Genomic DNA, 17,639 nt, shown 5'->3' on the forward strand with positions numbered 1-17,639 from the left:
CATTTGATCACAATATGGTGTCATCCATCCATCTAATCTTTCTGCATGTGATTTATTTAGTTATAATCCTGAATGTAATTGTTTAACATGAAAATAAAAAAATACAATGCTATTTTAAAGAGGTATATTTGAAAAATGCTAATTGTCTTAACTGGTACTGAAATGACCTACAGTAATATAATACTGGGCTGTGCTTTTATTGTTTGCCCTATTAACATGTTGTTAAGAAGATGCTGTATTGATAGTTCTGTTTGATTTTCTCTCTTTTTGCATTGTAATAATCTTAGTTATGTTTTTCTTCCTCAGCGCAATATTCAATATCTCTGTCTCTTTAACTGGCAAAAGTAGAACTACTGCAGATTCATTGTAAAAGGGAAACAGCCTGGTGATCATCTATTAAAATACATTTAAATCTACATTTGTCGTGGGTGATGTTTGTGTCTCTTTACAGCTCGTTGTATGTGTTACAGCTTTTCTATACACTATTCCATTCTGTCATTAGTTTTGCACATATTTAATCATAAACACACGTATTGGAGAAAAATCATTTAAATAAATTAAATATAACAGATCTAGTGACGTGTTACAGCAGTCCAGCTGAGATATGTTAGTCTGGATGTGAAGTGGTGAACCGACCAATACTAAACCGTAATATAATTCACTTCAAATAAATTCAGTTATTTGAAAGACAGAATTGTAAAGCAGAAGCTAAAACTAAATAACGTGAAAGTGTATAAAAAATCGAAATGGTCAGTTTGACAGTTCCCGCATCAACATTCGTCTGTAAATGCAGCATTAATTACTGTCTACGTTGGTTACATTCAGACTGTATAGTTATAGAAGAATATTGGACATTTACCAAAAGGTTTATAAATGATCTGTTGATCAAGTTTTTTGTTCCTGATGGAGAATTTCAACGTTTGGACCAAACTTACATTAAAACAGTTGTTGAGACATTTTTAAAACTACTCACGAATTGTAGGATTCATCCTTTTGGGACCACAAATGTCTGTACAAAGTTTTATTACTATCCACCAGTGTTTGGACAGTGTGATCTTAGACGCAATAAAGCCACACACTGCATTAACTGACTGCTCTATGTTGGTTGGTTTTGTTATGCTCAACATTTCTGATCGATTTAGGGGAGTTTATATTTAGTTAAATTTCCTCTACATGATCTGCTGTATTCACTTTGAAATGGAAATAGATTGAGGTTAGACTTAAAAACATTAGACATTCAGTAAATCTGCTAAGTCACTCTGTATTTCACGGTAACTGAAGCAGCTCCGGGCGTCGTGCATTTCAGACATCAGCCGTCAGGCTCTTCAACAGATTTACTGAAGTGTGTTTTCCTTGTTTAACACCACATCACTGGGTTTCTCCGTTGCAGAGTTTTGTGAGAACAAAGACAGCACATGAATATAATTTATGATCTGAGTGAACATTTGATAAAAAAGATCTACTGAATATGAATCAACACTGACCTTTGTGGTCTGAAAGTGGCTTTGGATGTTTTCATTAACTGTGATTAGTTCCAGCTGGTGGACAAACAGCGATTTGCTTCTGTTCCAGTAAAAGCAGTTCAACAGTAATTTGCTCTCTGCTGTTTACTGTAGTTCTGTGCAGAAAATGGGTTTTAACCATAGAGTCCGTCTGACTTTAGAGGCTAGATGTTGATTTGAGGCTGATTTTAAATCTATCTACAGAACGTGTTCACGTTCAGCTACAACATTAAAGCACAAATTAACTGAATATAACATTAGATATTTAGCCATGGTACCATTGTGACTTCTTGGTTTGTCCACCATTTTAGTCTTGAAATGCAATTAATCAAAAATGATCATAAAATTTGGTCAGACATTCATGGCCACCAGAGGATGAACTAAACTTCATCAGCTTATTTATCATCAGTTTGTCTACTTGAAAAATTTTAGGTCTATGAGAAAACACCTGCAGAACTTTGTTGGCAGATGTAGTATAAAGTGTACTACACTACCCTCTATATCTCTAAATTAATTGCATTGTTAATATTAGTCAAATTTCATTTTGATGTGTTAGTAGTGGTGTGTTTGTCACTATTTTGCCAACAACTTCTGAAAAAAGGCAAAAAATGGTCATTATAAACTTCCTATACTGCATCAGCACAAGCCTGACACTGTGTTACTGACATTGCTTTAGAGTCTTAGTTTAGTTTAGTTTAGTTTTTATTTTCATAAAATACATAAGACATTATATTAATAAATAGTTCTTACCTTATTACTTCAGTTGAAGTGTCTCCCAGATGGAGTTGCTGACAGTTTCCTCACTCTGAAACAAAAGCCTCAAACTGTTAACATATCCTAAAGTAATCGTTTTTAACCACACTTTCAACTGTCTGTGTCTAATTCTAATACTGTCATATAGTGACAGAAACCCCATCAGTGACAAAACAGCAGTAAGCAACCAGACGTTAACAAGACTTTTTACAGCCATGCTTGTGACTGTGGGAGACACAGCATTAGCATTTGGTGCAGAATACAAACATCTAATCTTTAAAAATGTTTTGTAGAGGAAAAGTTCAAGCATGACTCAATTTATTACAATTCTTACAACAATCTATAGTTAGAGAAGTTTCTTTTAAAACTACAAATGTTAACTCATTGCGGTGCTTGAGGAAAACTTACAGCAGAATTGATCCTTTAAATCATTGAATGTGACCAATTCACTGGCGTCACCTGCAGCTGCACTGCTAGCATGGCCCAGAAGTAAAGATACACGAAACCCCTACTGGGACGCTGTGTAAGGCTCAATGGGCAGAATCAAAATACATTTATCTTAGTGGAAAAATGTGAAAATCCAATGAAAACAAAGCCTCAGATGAACTCGTAGAAATAGAAAAAATACCCATAATGAAACAAATATGCATCTTACGTTGTTATTCAGTTTCAACGTCTCCTGAATTATGTTGCTGTTAGTTTCTGAACTCTGAAATAATAACAGCAACTTACTTTACATAATAATTTTTAGCAAGTTAAAATTCTTGGCTGTCACGGCCAAGTCCTACATTGTTGGTACAAACAAGAAGAATCAGATTAGGTTTCTGTTGCTGTTGGAGCCATTAGAAGCAGCACTGCTCAATTCTCACTCCAGTCAAAAGAACTTTCCCAGTTTCCATTTGACTTTTTACAAAACTCCTACGTAGCTGTGGGGAAAGGAAACGACTGAACTACTACTAAGCTCTTAAAAATAAATAAATAAAATTACACACTCTCTGGGGAGATGAGCGACAGATACACTTGGTCTCCAAATTAACTCTGATGGATCCACACCTACAGCCTGATGCTTTCACTTCAGCCAGTGATGAATGGCTCCTAATTTATCTTTGTCTCTCGTGTCACTGCTCCTCGGCAGTTAGCGTGTCAGCCTCAAGTGTCTGTTTTTCTGTCTGCACAGGACGAAGAAGAAAAACGAAAGAAAGAAAGAACGATGTTGATGTTCACTAACCTCCGATGCTTTACTGTTGCACTACATGCAGCTAGTGTCTCCTAGTCCACACACTGCCGAGCACAACTGCTCCCATCCCTCCCTCGTTACCATGACAATGTGTTTTGACTTCAGAAGAGGGTGATGGGGGAGTTGGGAGTGTGAGCGTGCTGAGGTGGCACCGAAAGTCTAACTGGACACCTTCCTGCCTCTCTGCCGGGTTGGCACGGAGACTAGATGAGGGTAATTCTCTCATCAGCACGACTAATAGTTAGTCTGCTCTCCCGTCTTTCCCTCCCACTTCTCGCTCTGTGCATTAACATTTTTATTTTAGGGAATTAGCTGACTGCAAGCTGAAGTTGCTGAACAGTAGGAGGAAAGGACACTGTGACCTCCCACAGTTGAAAATGCACATGTAAAAGAAATGTGACTTAAATACAAGCTGAAAGGCCAAATGGATTTTTAGAGCAGGCTGGAAACGATTTGTAAATCTCAGTGCATGGTTAAACTTTCCAGGCTGAATAGTTTGACCAAATGAAATATACAAGAAATGAATCTTCAGGCCCAGCAGCACAGATGAGGCCTCTTTTAACTGTATATTTGCCCTGACTGAGTCACACACTCAGCCTGTGAACACTGCCCAGTGGTTTCAAACTGGTCAACGCATGAGTCATCAGCATTTTTATTTTTTTCACTTCAAGTGCCAAAACACTGCAGCTCAATTTCACAGATTTGCATCAAATTCAAGACTCTTTTAACATTAAAATTTGATTATGTTCAATTCACAGGGCTATTTGCAGTTTATACTTTTAGTCTAGCTAAATCCCACATTTCATACACATCCCATCTCATCTACTGTAATTCTACCTGTGTCTGCATTTTGCTGTTACCTGCACTTCATCTAAGAGATTAAAACTCATCTTGAAGTCACATCACATCTTAAAACTGAGCTTTTACACATTTTTAGCCAGTGAAAATTCTTTTTTCTTGATTGTGCTTCTGGTTTGAGTTTGACAAAGGTCACAAATCTACGTGCAGCCAATCGGAGCTCACCTTGGGAAAAATACTGTCTAGTTTGTACTGAAGCAACAAAAAGACAGTGTGCTTGTAGATAAAGAGTGTGTGTGTGTGTGTGTGTGTGTGTGTGTGTGTGTGTGTGTGTGTGTGTGTGTGTGTGTGTGAGTTGAATGAATGGACATTTCATGTGTGAACATAGGAAAAAAACAAGCCTGAGAAAAAGACTTGCCATCCAGACAGAATGAATGACATCAGCGTTTGGCTTCCGGTGAGTCTGCGGTCTCTGTCTGTGTGTCGCCCTCTCTCTCTCTGTTCACCAAACGCCCGCTCAGGAGGAGTCAATTACATCTGGGGGCGTCGCCATGGCAACACATGGGAGCAATAGGAGGAGGCATGAATCATCAGTATTCTTAAAAGCCATTTGGAGAGAGAGGAGAGTCAGCGGAGGGGAAGAGGAGATGATAGTAGAGGGAAGTAGGAAAGTAAAGTCGGTGGAACAGACAGGAGGAGACGATGGTAAAGATGGTGACAAAGACACTAAAAGGAGATAAGAAAGAGAGAACAAGACAATTAACTGGAAATAGGATGGTGGGACACATGAGGAGAGGAGGTGAAGTTAGAAAATGAAAATGAGGTGTTAAAGAAGAGCAGCTTAAAGAGGGAGAGGGTCTAAGGTGAGGAGAAAAGAATAAGAGATGACGAGAGGAAATGAAACAAGGAGCAGAGGAAGCAAAAAGGGGAGAGGCAAGGAGAAAAAGGGAGCCAAGGAGAGGAAAGGAAACGAGGAGAGGTGAGAAATAGGTGAGAAGACAAGGAGAGGAGAGGAAAAGTAAAAGTAAACAACACAAGGTAACAAGGTGAGGAGAGGAGAAAAGAACAGAAGAGATGAGGAGTGAAAAAGAAAAGACAGATGAAAGAAAACAAAGACATGATGAGAGAAGAAGAACAGGGTGGGGCAAAGGAAACAAGCAGAAGACATAAAGGAAACAAAGGGAAGGTGAGGATAGATTGTGAGGAGCTAAAAGTAGGAGAGGAGGGGAAGAGACACAATGAGATGATGTGAAAACAAGAGGCGAGTAAAGAGGAGGAAACAACTAAAGAAGAACAGAAGAGAGAAAGGTTGAAAATCAAAAGAAGGTGGAGGATGAAGAAGAGCGTCGAGTCACAGGGGAGGGAAAAAGGAAGGAGACAGAGGAGAGGTGTGTGTTGGCAGAGCAGTGACAAGGAGCTTTGTTTATCGAGCAACAAAAGGCTTATGTGTCTGGACCGTGGGACATTAACAGACACACACCCACACACACTCTCATTGACAGGATGCATTCCTTAACCCGTTAGTCCAACCTTAACTATCACAAGTAAAAGCTGGTGTGCACAATTATAACCACACACACACACACACACACACACACACACACACACACACAAACACACACACACACCCCATCCGTTTAGCAGGTGTGATCACTTGTGATTTGCTGCGCTTGATAACACACTGAACAATGGTTTCACGCTCTTTAATGGTTTTATTACCACTTCTCCAACATCACGTCCCGACCCGAACCTCAAGAGATGGAGCACAACACGTTACAGATCTGACACAACGAAACCTCAACACTGTTCTCCAGCAGCCAAACTCGTCACAAGTCTGTTCGGCTTGTATCGTCATTAAATAGCACATTAAATTATCACATAAATACACTAATAAAACCACCTGCATCAACCAACCCAAGAGAAACCTCTTTACGGGATTCTTGTACATCTGTTCCCAGATGCTGAGGGTGACTTTATTTTCAATTTAACATGTTGGAAATTAGCATGGAGCTGGTTTATTCTTTATTCTCCCTGTGTTTTGATGCTGCAGACGGTGCTGTCTGAACTTAATGCCCATAATTACTGCACTCTATTTATATATATTTATATAAATATAAAACTGTAAGTCATTGTTTTTTGATAGAGCTGTAACTCTGCAAGTTTTGGCAACAATAGTAAAAGTATTTCTTTGGAGATTTAAAGTAATGCGACCTTTACATTCAACACTGTGTCACATTGAAAGTGCATTGACTCCCAGTTCAGTCACATGTATATGATCATATACATAATAGTTTGGTGTGGTGAGTATTAAAGAGTTTGGACTGATCTTCAATAGAGAAAATCTAGAAAACTGCAGTATTCAGGTAGGCATCATTATCTAAAAGTACACTTATATTAACTTAATCAAGTGGTTTTTACCTTTAATTCTAAAATCAATCTATAATAATTTTTATTGAAATCAAATTTGATTTTTAAACCCCCAAAATTCAAAAGGCAATAAAATACAGCAGGAAACCCAAAATGTGTATAAATACTCTGACTTTCATATTTCTCTTGCAAATTATTTAAAGTCACATTTACACATAATTTATGTTTCCATTAAACAGCAGACAGATAGAAAAGATTCACACACTTTGATCAAGCTGGTTTGATTTTTACATTTCACAAATACCTGTATTTAATAAAAAACACACATTTGGAGTCCTGTTGTTTTGGTTGTACTGTATGAAGTAAACTAAAAACTCAGATTAGCGGGTGTCACCACTACATGATTTAAAATGATAACCAAACCCCTCCAGAAGATCTGAAATGATAAAAGTCAACAAAGACGTCTTAGTAGATGACAGCAGGACAGAACGACCTCTATTCGTTTTAGACCAGGCGTGCACAGTGAAAGGATTTGGGGAAATACACACACTTCCTTCATTCAAACTTTCTTTGGTGTATCAACGACTGTCATGTCTGTGCTAAATATGAAGCTAAATCCAGCTGCAGCTTCTCTGTTAACTAAAATAAACTAAACAAACGAGATACAACATGTTAATTAGAGGAAATGTTTTGTTGCCTATGATCTTTAGGACCAGGGCTGTCGACCCCGGTGCTATAACCTAACCAGCTGCTGGCTCTAGCTACAGATTGAACAGACAGACACGAGAGTGGTATTAATCTCCACTAACTGTAAATAAAGGTATTTAAACTTAAGGCTTAACCTTCTCCTCAGGCATTTGCTGCTGAACAACCAAACCAAGTCAAAGCAGTCACTCAGTTTCACTTGTATTTCTAAAGCAGCAGTCCTTTTTGTTTCAGGGTGAGTGGAGAAAAAATAAAGCATGAGCAACTTTTTGTAAATTCACCGTGAATCAGTGACGGCTGACACTTTGACTCACGGTCTAGTGTATTTCAGCGGTAAATGTCGGCAGATAAGGTCAGAAATGAGGCAGCTGGTGCGTGAAAGACTCTGTAAAATGGCATTTGGGTTCAAAGCAGCATTCAAACCAAACCACAGGCACAACTTGTGTGGATGTTTGCTCAATACAGTGCTGCTCAGTCGGAGCTGGTTTACACATGAAGAGGACGGGTGCAGTCACGAAGGTCCACTGTCACCACACACGAGAGGAAAGGTGTGGCCGCGTGGAGCCGCAGTCGGGGTGCAGCTGAAGAGTCTTTACAATGTGGGTGTTTAGAAAACCTGAGGCAGAGTGGCCTCTCTCCCGAATCACCGAATCCTCCGGTGAATGTGAGCAGTGGGACAGAGGACTTGGAAACCCACAGGTCCTTGTGTTTTTCAGTCTGTCTACTCACTGAAGCTAAAGTTCAGCGCAGAACACTCTGTGATTGGGGAGGAGGGTCCTGCACTGGATACAGCACTGGAAGGGACGCTGCCATCTTAACATAAAAAAAAAGAAAAGCAAGTTCAGTCAATTATCTTGTAGATCATTCACATCCCAGGCTGTTTCAAGACTTTGTCAGACTTTCCACTCAGAAAGTCCTGGAGTGTTATTGTATGTGCGTCACGTGAAGGGACACAAAGTGAACACGGGGAGGAGTGATGTGCTATAAAAACAGGAAAATAACAGCGTCATCCCAGCACCACTTTATCTTTTGTTGCCGTGGAGAACCTTACAACAGTTTTTCTGTTTTTTTAAATCAAAATCAAATCATGATACATTTCACGAGAGTACAGTCTTACAAATTAATATGAATTAAACCTGTAGATTGAGTGATAAACATGGTCAAATGAGCTCTTAAACCAGATCTGCAGGACGTAGCAACGACGTGGGATTAAGACAAAGAGAGATCAACACTAAAATAAAGAAAATAAGTAAAACCACATCTGAGAGCAGAGGCTTCATTAATCAACAAGAGTGTAAGTGAATCACGTCGCCACCCAGAGATGAAATGAGGAGACAAAGAGTTAAAAGAGCAGGGTGACATTAGAGGAGTGAACGGGTTGTTAAAGAGGATGCGATGTTCTCTCCAAAGCCCTGTTTTACTCAAGTTTTATACCCGATCATGATTCCGATAGTTATTTAGTAGTGTTTACAAAAACACAGCTGACTTTGCAAGAATGCAGAACAGTCATGGAAAGCCCACATCCCATAGTCTTAAATGCATACTTCAGTCGTTTCAGACGATGCTCTTACCCAGAGAAACTTAAAATGGCTGCTCAGGTTGGTGTTCAGAGTGCTGAAACAGTTCATTGATTCATTAATCGATTGGTTAGTTGACTGACAAAACATAAATGTTAAAAAACAAAACAGATATTTACTGGTTCCAGCTCCTCAAATTAAATAACGTGCTGCTGTTCTCTGAATTAAATATCAATTATTATGTAATTTGAAAAGTTAAATTAGAATAACAATGTAAATATGTGGTTTAAGGACATTCATACCCTTCAGCTGATGTGAGACTGAATGTGTGACCTTTATGATTCAGTTACTATCTGTAAGCACGTTGCAGATAAATAAGTGCCTATCAGGTCACATCTGCTGCCTTCAACAGGAAGGACATGCTGAATGTGGGCTTTTCATCTTCATCAAGGTTTTGCTGAGGATGCACACAGCCTGCTTCCATTTCTTACAGTTACTCATTTTTGCACATGGGAGATGCCCAGTGCAGCTCTGCTGGAAGAGCTGAGGATTAAAAGCCTTGTTCTGACAGCGATAGCGACTCGTTGGCCAAAAGCATATTAATAAATATGTATTTGACTTATTTTGGTCCTAATCTCCTGATAACTAACTGGGGACATTTATCAGAAGAGATTAAAAGGTGTCAGTGTGTTGTTTAACACCAGTGAAACACTCACGCCATAGAGACTGGCTGGGCGGTCGAAGGGACGTCTCCGACTCGGAGGACGACAGAGGCTGCTGGGGGCTGTAGAGACACGTTTGGCTCTGAGAGTCGAAGAGTCCGGAGAGTGCTGAATAAAGATAGAGCATGTTAAGACCAGCTTCCAAATGTTATATATACTGAACCTGAACTTACTTAATACAGTCATGGTGTCAACAATAGGTAGAAAAGATTCTGTGAGTTAATCGTATCTGCTGCTTCACAGTTGAGACCTCCAGGTACCTTTCATGGTTTTGGTGTGGGCCTCGCCGCTGCTCTCACACACCCTGCTGAGAAACTCTTCCACCTGCTTCAATGAGAGCAAGTTGTGCAGCGTCTCCAGTGGGTAGATAGAGGGAACCATGGAGCAGCCTTCAAAACCTGCAGTGGAGACAGGAACACAGCTCATTGAACAACTAGACAGAAAATGAGAAGTGCAGCTTACAAACAATGATGTAGAAACAACATTAAAAACAAGGGAATGGAGGTTGGTTCAATTCATCCACTTCTCCAGAGAGCATGCTGGTCAGCCTTGAATATCTCCATGACTAATGTGCTACGACGACACGTGTTCATAGCCATTATATAAACCAAGTGATCTAATATAACAACACAAGCAGAACGAACTGCATTTACAGACAGGCGACACCTTGAGAGGTCAAGACACGAATTTCCCCAGGTGATACGTAACCGAGTAGCTCAGTGTTAATGTTTCTCATGGGATCATTTGTGTGTAATATAACACAAACCCTTTTATGATTGATGGAAAAAATGTTTTAAATGGTTTGTAGAGCAAACTAAATTGCTCCTCCCCCCACTCTAGCCTATAATCTGATTATAAAACTACAACTCCAAAGAGCAGGAGTGGAGAGGCAGGTTGAATCAGACAGCTGCTGTAACAGCTGCTTGAAGTTGGCCAAGATAACTACGTAATATGAAAAAGAAATATGATCCCCGCTTTGGCTGAAACTGATATTACAAAGCCTTAGGAGAAAGTGTTTTTGGTACAGTAGCTCCACAAACAAAGATTTTTATTTACAAGTTTGACTGTGCTCTTCAGATTTGTTCCCTCAGTCTAATAAAGAACGGGTTATATAAACTTGTAAGAGGATGGTATTCGTCACATTTCTCTCCTTCCATCTTTGCTGCAGCCTCTTCATATGGATATCAAATTCAGCTCACACACCAGATGCAGTGGGAGCAGAAAACACGAATGCTACACTGCACCATTCACTCAACCATTAACCAACACAAGACAGGAGGAGGGGGGGAATGGAAGCACAATATTATTTAAACAGCAAAGAGAAAGTGATAAAAGTCAATGTGACAATGCCAAAAAACATCTTCTCGACTCTGTAGCAAATAAAAACATCTGTGTCTTATTACAGTCGTCTCTGCTGACGGCTAAGAACAATTGCATGGCTCCATTAAGTCGACAGAATGTGCCAAGACGTGCACCAGAAACACAGACGACCACTTAAAATTAGAGAAAGGAGATGATGACCCAAATCTTTCAACGTTTAAATATCTACCAGCTGGATAAGAAGCACATTTTGTGAGCACTGTTGGAATCTCAGTTGAGCTCTGGTCCACAGAGAGCGTTCATTAATGAACAAGTGTCCAGTTTTATTTTCTGTACAAGCAGGATGCAGTTAGATTAAAAACTATATTATAAAGTGGCGATCAAGTGTCCACCCACTACGTATGTAAAGACATTTCCTTCCTTGAGCAGATTCTAATGTTTAGAAACTCATGCACAAATGGAAATATGCCATAATGAAGCTTTTTTACTTAAAAATATGTCAGTAAAAAAAGAGCACAGGGGAGACAACAGAACTAAAGTCACAGTAAACTAAGAAGTTGTATGTTCCAGTTTCAAGAACTTGAATATGCAGGTGACTTGTTTTTATCTTCGTGCGTATTCACTCAAGTCTTTACATTTTGAAATGATATGTATAAAATAGTGGATGGGAACACGATGTTAAAAAACAAAACCTAACAAGTGCAGCGGAAACAGATTTAGCAGATAAAAAACACCATGCTCTCACTTAGGCTTTGTACCACATACTCTTAATCCCCCTAATATTTGCATTTACATTTACACAAAGACATACAGAAACATAAATGTAATTTTTCTTTTCTGGAAATTGGAGGAAAACTTAAACCATTTGTCAACAAAACTGACGCTGAAATATTTTTAAAGACCCATCCTGGGCCGCAAACATAAATCAAATCCAATCAGAAATTTGGGCGATTTGCTAACAACAACTCATCCATCAAATAAACCTGATATTGTCTGTTAGGTAGTGGGTAAATGTAGTAGGCAAAGCTGTGTCATGCATTATATTTTCTTGTCTGCTGGAAAAACCTTTTTTTTTTTACCCATGAGACAAAAACCTCCAACTGCTTGTGCCTGTATTACCTTTTCCGCCCTTTTTTACTATGTGTATCCTGGTACAGCCGTCAACCAACACGTGACATGTCTGAGATCAAGTTCTACTTTAAATTAAATACGTGCTGACCTGAAAAATGAAAGTGAAATAGTCACGTTTTCTACTTTAAAAGTCACTGTTGCATTCATTGACATGCGGAGTAACAAAACACATGTCGAGCTGAACATGAAATGGAGCAGAGCTGCAGATGTACAGTTGCAAGAAAAAGTAAGTGAGAGTTAAAAGTGCAAGTTCCTGTTTTTCTGCAGAAATCGGTCATGAAATGTAATTTGATGTTTGTCTGTCCTGTCTCTGTGTCTTTATTGAACCAACCCACTTAAGTCACTTACTTTATCTTGCAACTGTAATTATTTGAAATTAAAGGAAAAGCAGCAGATGAAGGACCAGGTTGCAAAAAAACAGAAGGTTGCAATAAAATACAGTGCAAAGCTCAGCTGTCATTGCCCCACATGGCTGAACGTGAGCGGGGGAGCACGTAAGCTGACCGTGGAGGGATTCAGGGAGTTCTTGGCCCGACATCAGCCACGTCTTCAGGAAGCGGAGGTGGTAGGGGCAGTGGTGCAGGTGGTGGGCCATGGCCCTGTCCACGACCAGAGGGGCAAACCCCAGTAGGGTCAGCTCAGGGAGAAGCCCCCCCAGCAGCTGGACTACATGGAGATCATCTGAGGGCTCTGAGGGCAGAGCAGGGAGAGAAGAAGTGACAGACAAAGGGAAGCAGAAGTAGTAGAAGAAGAAGATGTGCCAGAGATAAAAGAGCAGACTGTGTTTATAACGGTGAGAACAGGCTGCAGTTCTGATCTGTGTCTTTACATCAACACAGATGTTGCTACGAATGAACCCCCTCTGAACAGCTTCATCCATCAAACAAAGTTACAACCCAATAAAGACTGATGCAGCCAACAGTCAATAATCAATGACATCACAGTGAAAAAAGGAATCAATACAGATCCAGATACACAGACACAGATTGAGTTCTCACATCATGTTAACCAGAGGGCCTGAGTAGTCATCCGAGACATCTTTAATTTCAGAATAAAAGTAATGACATCCCATCCTCCCATGACAATTTATTTACTGCAATGACTGAAAAAAATTATTAGTATTTTAAGGTTTTGGAATAAAAAGCACGTCTTTCTTATAAGAGAACAAAAATCTCTGCCCTGAGATATGTGACAATTAGTTTGTAGAAACTTAAAGCTAATCTTTAACTGTATGCATCACTAGAGAACAACTGCAATAACTGTTCCTGTTTTGTCCTTTGGTGCAGCAGAAAATGCAGACGACACATAACCGATATTTCACCTTTTACAGTGCTATTTACAACTAGTTAGGAAACAGATAATTATGAAGCTCTGTAGAGCCAAGAGGGAAATGAGTAGGAAACCACTATGACACAGCAATTTCGTTCATAATGAATAAAATAAAATACATTCACTTTTCTCAGCTGCACAAAAATCCAACGTCTGAGATCAGTTTCTCCTTAAATCAACAATTCAACAGCGTTTTGCTCTGAAAACACTGCATTGATTCTGTGGAAGGATGAACTGACTGATTTATTACTCAATCTACAGAAATACACAAGTGACAATTGTCCCAAAATGTTTTATATCAACAAAAGCCCACCAGTAACTAAATACTCTGAGTAATTAACATTAAAATATCACTGCAGACATAAAATAAATATTTTTATGAAGAGGAAATTAGCACAGCATGTTAGCACCCACACTTTTTAAAGGAAGTATCATCACCCATCAGTAACCAAACAAAAAACAGACAGAGGCAGATGTCACAAAAAGAAAACACCTAATAATCACCCTAAATATGACTTTTTAAATTAGCACCATACCATCTCAGTGCAAACTGGAACTAAAGCGTTATCACGGTGGTTCACTGGGGTTTATCCAAACACTCGTCAATATTAGGGCAGATTTCTGAATTAACACAGGCTCTGCTCGTCACTCCAGCGAAGCAAACACTAATCAGACTGTCAACACATGCTGTTTCTAAACCACTGGTCTAAATCTTAAAAACCACTGAGTCATATCCAAATATCCAAACACGATTTGTTTTCAGTTGTGCTGCTGTGCAGCAGCATTTCATTTACCCCTTTTCAGTCAACAAGTGCCAGAGAGGCTGCCATTAGTGAACTCATCCATGAGCGATCTCCCGGAGGTGGTACAAAACTGCCACAAAACACATTTCAAGTGAGTGAATTTCATCATACTGCAGCTCTCACAACAATAAGAAACCTTTTTAGGAGGCGAGAACTGAGGAGTAACTCTCGTTAAGTTGCCAACAGCTGCGGTTTCCAAAAGACAACTTAGATGGGGTATGATACTGAGCAGGGTGGAGGACACAGAATAACTTAACAGACTCTGTTAAGTTATTCTGAAAGCTGCTGCTGCCCCTTTGTCACGAACAGCAGGTGGTCGGCAGAGTTTGGTAAAGACCTCACCATCAAGTCGTCTTCTATCAACTACAGGAGTGCAGCTAACGATTACTTTTATTATTGATTATTTTTTCTCTCTTAAATGATCAATTGATCATTTGGTTTCTAAAATATATTTGTGGAAAATGCCCATTACAGTATCACAGATCTGTAATATTACCTTCATAAAATGATTAAATAACCATGAAAAAAAGTTGCTAATACAAAGTTGTCAAGAAATTATATTAGAAATTAGATCCAAGTGCTGTAAAACTACAATTTGATGAAGAAAACAAAACTGCAAAGTAAATCTGTGTATATAAATAAATAACAAAAACTGAGAAATCAATAAAAACTCATTAAAACAAAGGGCTTCAGTGTTTTTCACTGACCAACTTCATTGTATTGTGTAAATTTAGAGTTTGATGTTAAAAAGTCGTGACAGAGCCACGTTTACTGCTAAGTTACATTAAGCCTCTTTTTAGTTACACTTCTTAGTCTCTTGGAAATTAAGGGTACTAACTGTTGTAGGTCTGATTACAGACAGGAACCAGACCTGGACCTCACTCAGGCCAGTCAAACACAAGCTCCTCTGTACATCTATGAAGCCACATTTGCAGAATGACACAGGATGTGTTTATCTGAATATCCCACTGTCTTTGTGCATTTATCAGTTAAATAAAGGTTTGTTCTCCCGCTGTGTTCATAGTCTCAAAAATTAAATAAATGTAAAACTGTATTCGAGTCACAAGCCTGAAAATGAAAAAATTAAAAAATATATAATATAAATAAGTATATCATCCTGCTCATTTTCTTGGAGTTCGCCATTCACATGTTAAAATGTCTCCCATGCAGTTTAAAGAGCAGCTTAACAACTGTTTTTAAGTTGCTCTTTATAATCACGACTGAAAATTATGCAAAGAAATTATTTGAGATAAATAAGAAGTGCAAGTGAGGATGAGTTATGTGTGCACAGATCATCTACACATGAAATATATCTAAGGAAGGAGATATATTCCACCACAGGATCACAGGGGTGAATTAAACTGGTGCAAGCAGACTGGGTGGTGTTAGATGTGAACACTGAAAAAAACACAAGACACAACAAACACCTGGAGAGTGTAGTCAAACAGAAACTCGAGTTGCTTAGTTTTTGTTTTGTTTTTAATCTTATAGACGCTGAATGTAATTAAACGCAGCCAAACGTCAAACTCCCAAAAAAAACAAAAAAAAACAAACAGAAAACACAGGAAATGTTTTCCCACAAAAAGCTCATGCAAGATAAGGAGATCTGGAGGAGTGTCGAAATAAGCTTTAATAAAAGCAGACATACCATTAGACGGATGCCTGGCAAACGACACAGAAAATCTCTTTACTGCCGGCATAGAGAGCAGCTCTGAGGAGATAAGAAAGGTAACTGGTGTTACTGGGACTGCTGGTTCCTGCGTCTGCCTGTTTGCCCGTTTGTTTGTGTTTTTAACATAAGAAAACAATAAAGGGAGAAGAGAAACAGAATGAGAGAGTTGTCCTGCTGATTGATCTGTGTCTGTCCGTCAACTAACATGCGTGAAATTGAGAGTCATCACTGAAAAAACACAAGGAGGAGATAGGCTATCAGAGAAAATGAAATGAACTGGAAGGTGGTGGAGTGAATGGAGTAAATGAGTGAATGAACATGCAGGAAGAGTGAATGATGCCGAGTCTTAATCTAAAGGGGATAATTCTGAGAACACATCAAGAAATGGTGCTTGAACTCATCTGATGCGGCCACTGAGGTCCAACAAACAAATAAAAGGCTGAGAACCACTGATCTGAAAACCAACCAACACTGCAGGTCGTTCGCAGGTTTTAATTCTAACCAGGACTGAACTTTCAGATTTCATTTCATTTACAAAATAATAATATGTTGTCCTAATATTACCCTCTCCGAGGGCAGCATGTGACGTGATGCATGCTGCCAGGAAAAGGGAGGCATGTTTGCTACTGTCGGTGTGCAGTCTTGCAGTCACAGTGACACCCGGTGGATAAAATGAACAGCTCAGGTTTGTGTGTTTAAAACAGTGGGGGAGAAAAATCCCCCTGTGGATATACAGATCCCTGTGGATGTATGTGATTCAGTACGAAAAAGATCTGCTGCTGTCTGAACCTGAGGAAGCTCAATTCATTTCTCACAGCAACTAAACAAACTTATGAGACTAAACAGCTGTGACCACGAGAACAAAACAGGTGTTTGGGATGATTCGACCTGATATAAGGAGCCACAAATGATATAAAAACATAAGTAGAGAGAGAAAAGGAGACTGGGGATTATTTAAAGGTGGATTATTGGGTCCTGAAAAAACATCTGTTCCAAATAACAGGCTAAGTTTCTTAATGTAAGGATTACTGTAAATTCTGATTAATGGAAAAAGCCAGACTTCTGGCTCCCAGACACAAAAACGACTTTACTGTGGATTAGGAAATTAAATTCCTTAAGAGAGGATCTACGTATGTAGTGCACAATAACAACATGCACAGAAAAGAGAGAGAGAGCATTTCAACACACCTGCACCCAAGCAGAAAGTGAGCAGTCATGCTTATCTGGAAAAACACTGATCATCACTAATATCACACAGCCCAATACAAGGTTTCATGCCCAGGATGTGCTGCACAGCCACATCTATTGCTGTCAGACCTGCTCCGTTATCATGCAAACTGTGAAATAAATCACTCAAGAAATGTGATGCAACACATTGAAATGACTCGTTCGTTTTGGAAAAGAGAGATTTAAGGGAACTTTTATTAAAATTTTTAAGTAACAGTAGAAAATGTCCCCAAAGAAAGAAAAAAAAAAGCTAAAAGGAGCAAAAAGTAGAAGAAAAAAAGATATTTTCAAGCCAGAAAGAAAGTTTCAACACTTTCTGGAGAAAGGAGAGATTCAAGATTCAAAAACTAAAAAGGAAGAAGGCCCATCTTGTGGAGGAAGACAGCGTGTGAACATACCGAACATGCCAATCTTGCATGGCAGACTGCCAGGGGACAGAGGTGGTTTTCGATGGTGGTGGTGCGTGCGGACGTAGTCCCGCAGGTTGGGGGCGCTACAGGACACCCCGAGGGTGGAGGCACTGAAGAGGCCAGAGCAGAGTGAGCCTGTGTGAGGA

General features: G+C 39.3%; 1 protein-coding gene across 1 annotated transcript in view; it reads right to left on the minus strand.

The window, feature by feature from the left end:
• Positions 1-5,978: 5,978 nt before the first annotated feature.
• ppip5k1b (diphosphoinositol pentakisphosphate kinase 1b) overlaps positions 5,979-17,639 on the minus strand; it is a 35,384-nt gene continuing 23,723 nt past the window's right edge. Inside the window, 5 exon segments of the mRNA XM_026364865.2 lie at positions 5,979-8,175; positions 9,596-9,709; positions 9,862-9,999; positions 15,833-15,895; positions 17,482-17,628. Coding sequence (XP_026220650.1) covers positions 8,084-8,175; positions 9,596-9,709; positions 9,862-9,999; positions 15,833-15,895; positions 17,482-17,628 — 554 coding nt within the window. The 3' untranslated portion in view covers positions 5,979-8,083.

This window comes from Anabas testudineus, chromosome 6, assembly GCF_900324465.2.
Source record: "Anabas testudineus chromosome 6, fAnaTes1.2, whole genome shotgun sequence".
Taxonomy (NCBI): domain Eukaryota; kingdom Metazoa; phylum Chordata; class Actinopteri; order Anabantiformes; family Anabantidae; genus Anabas; species Anabas testudineus.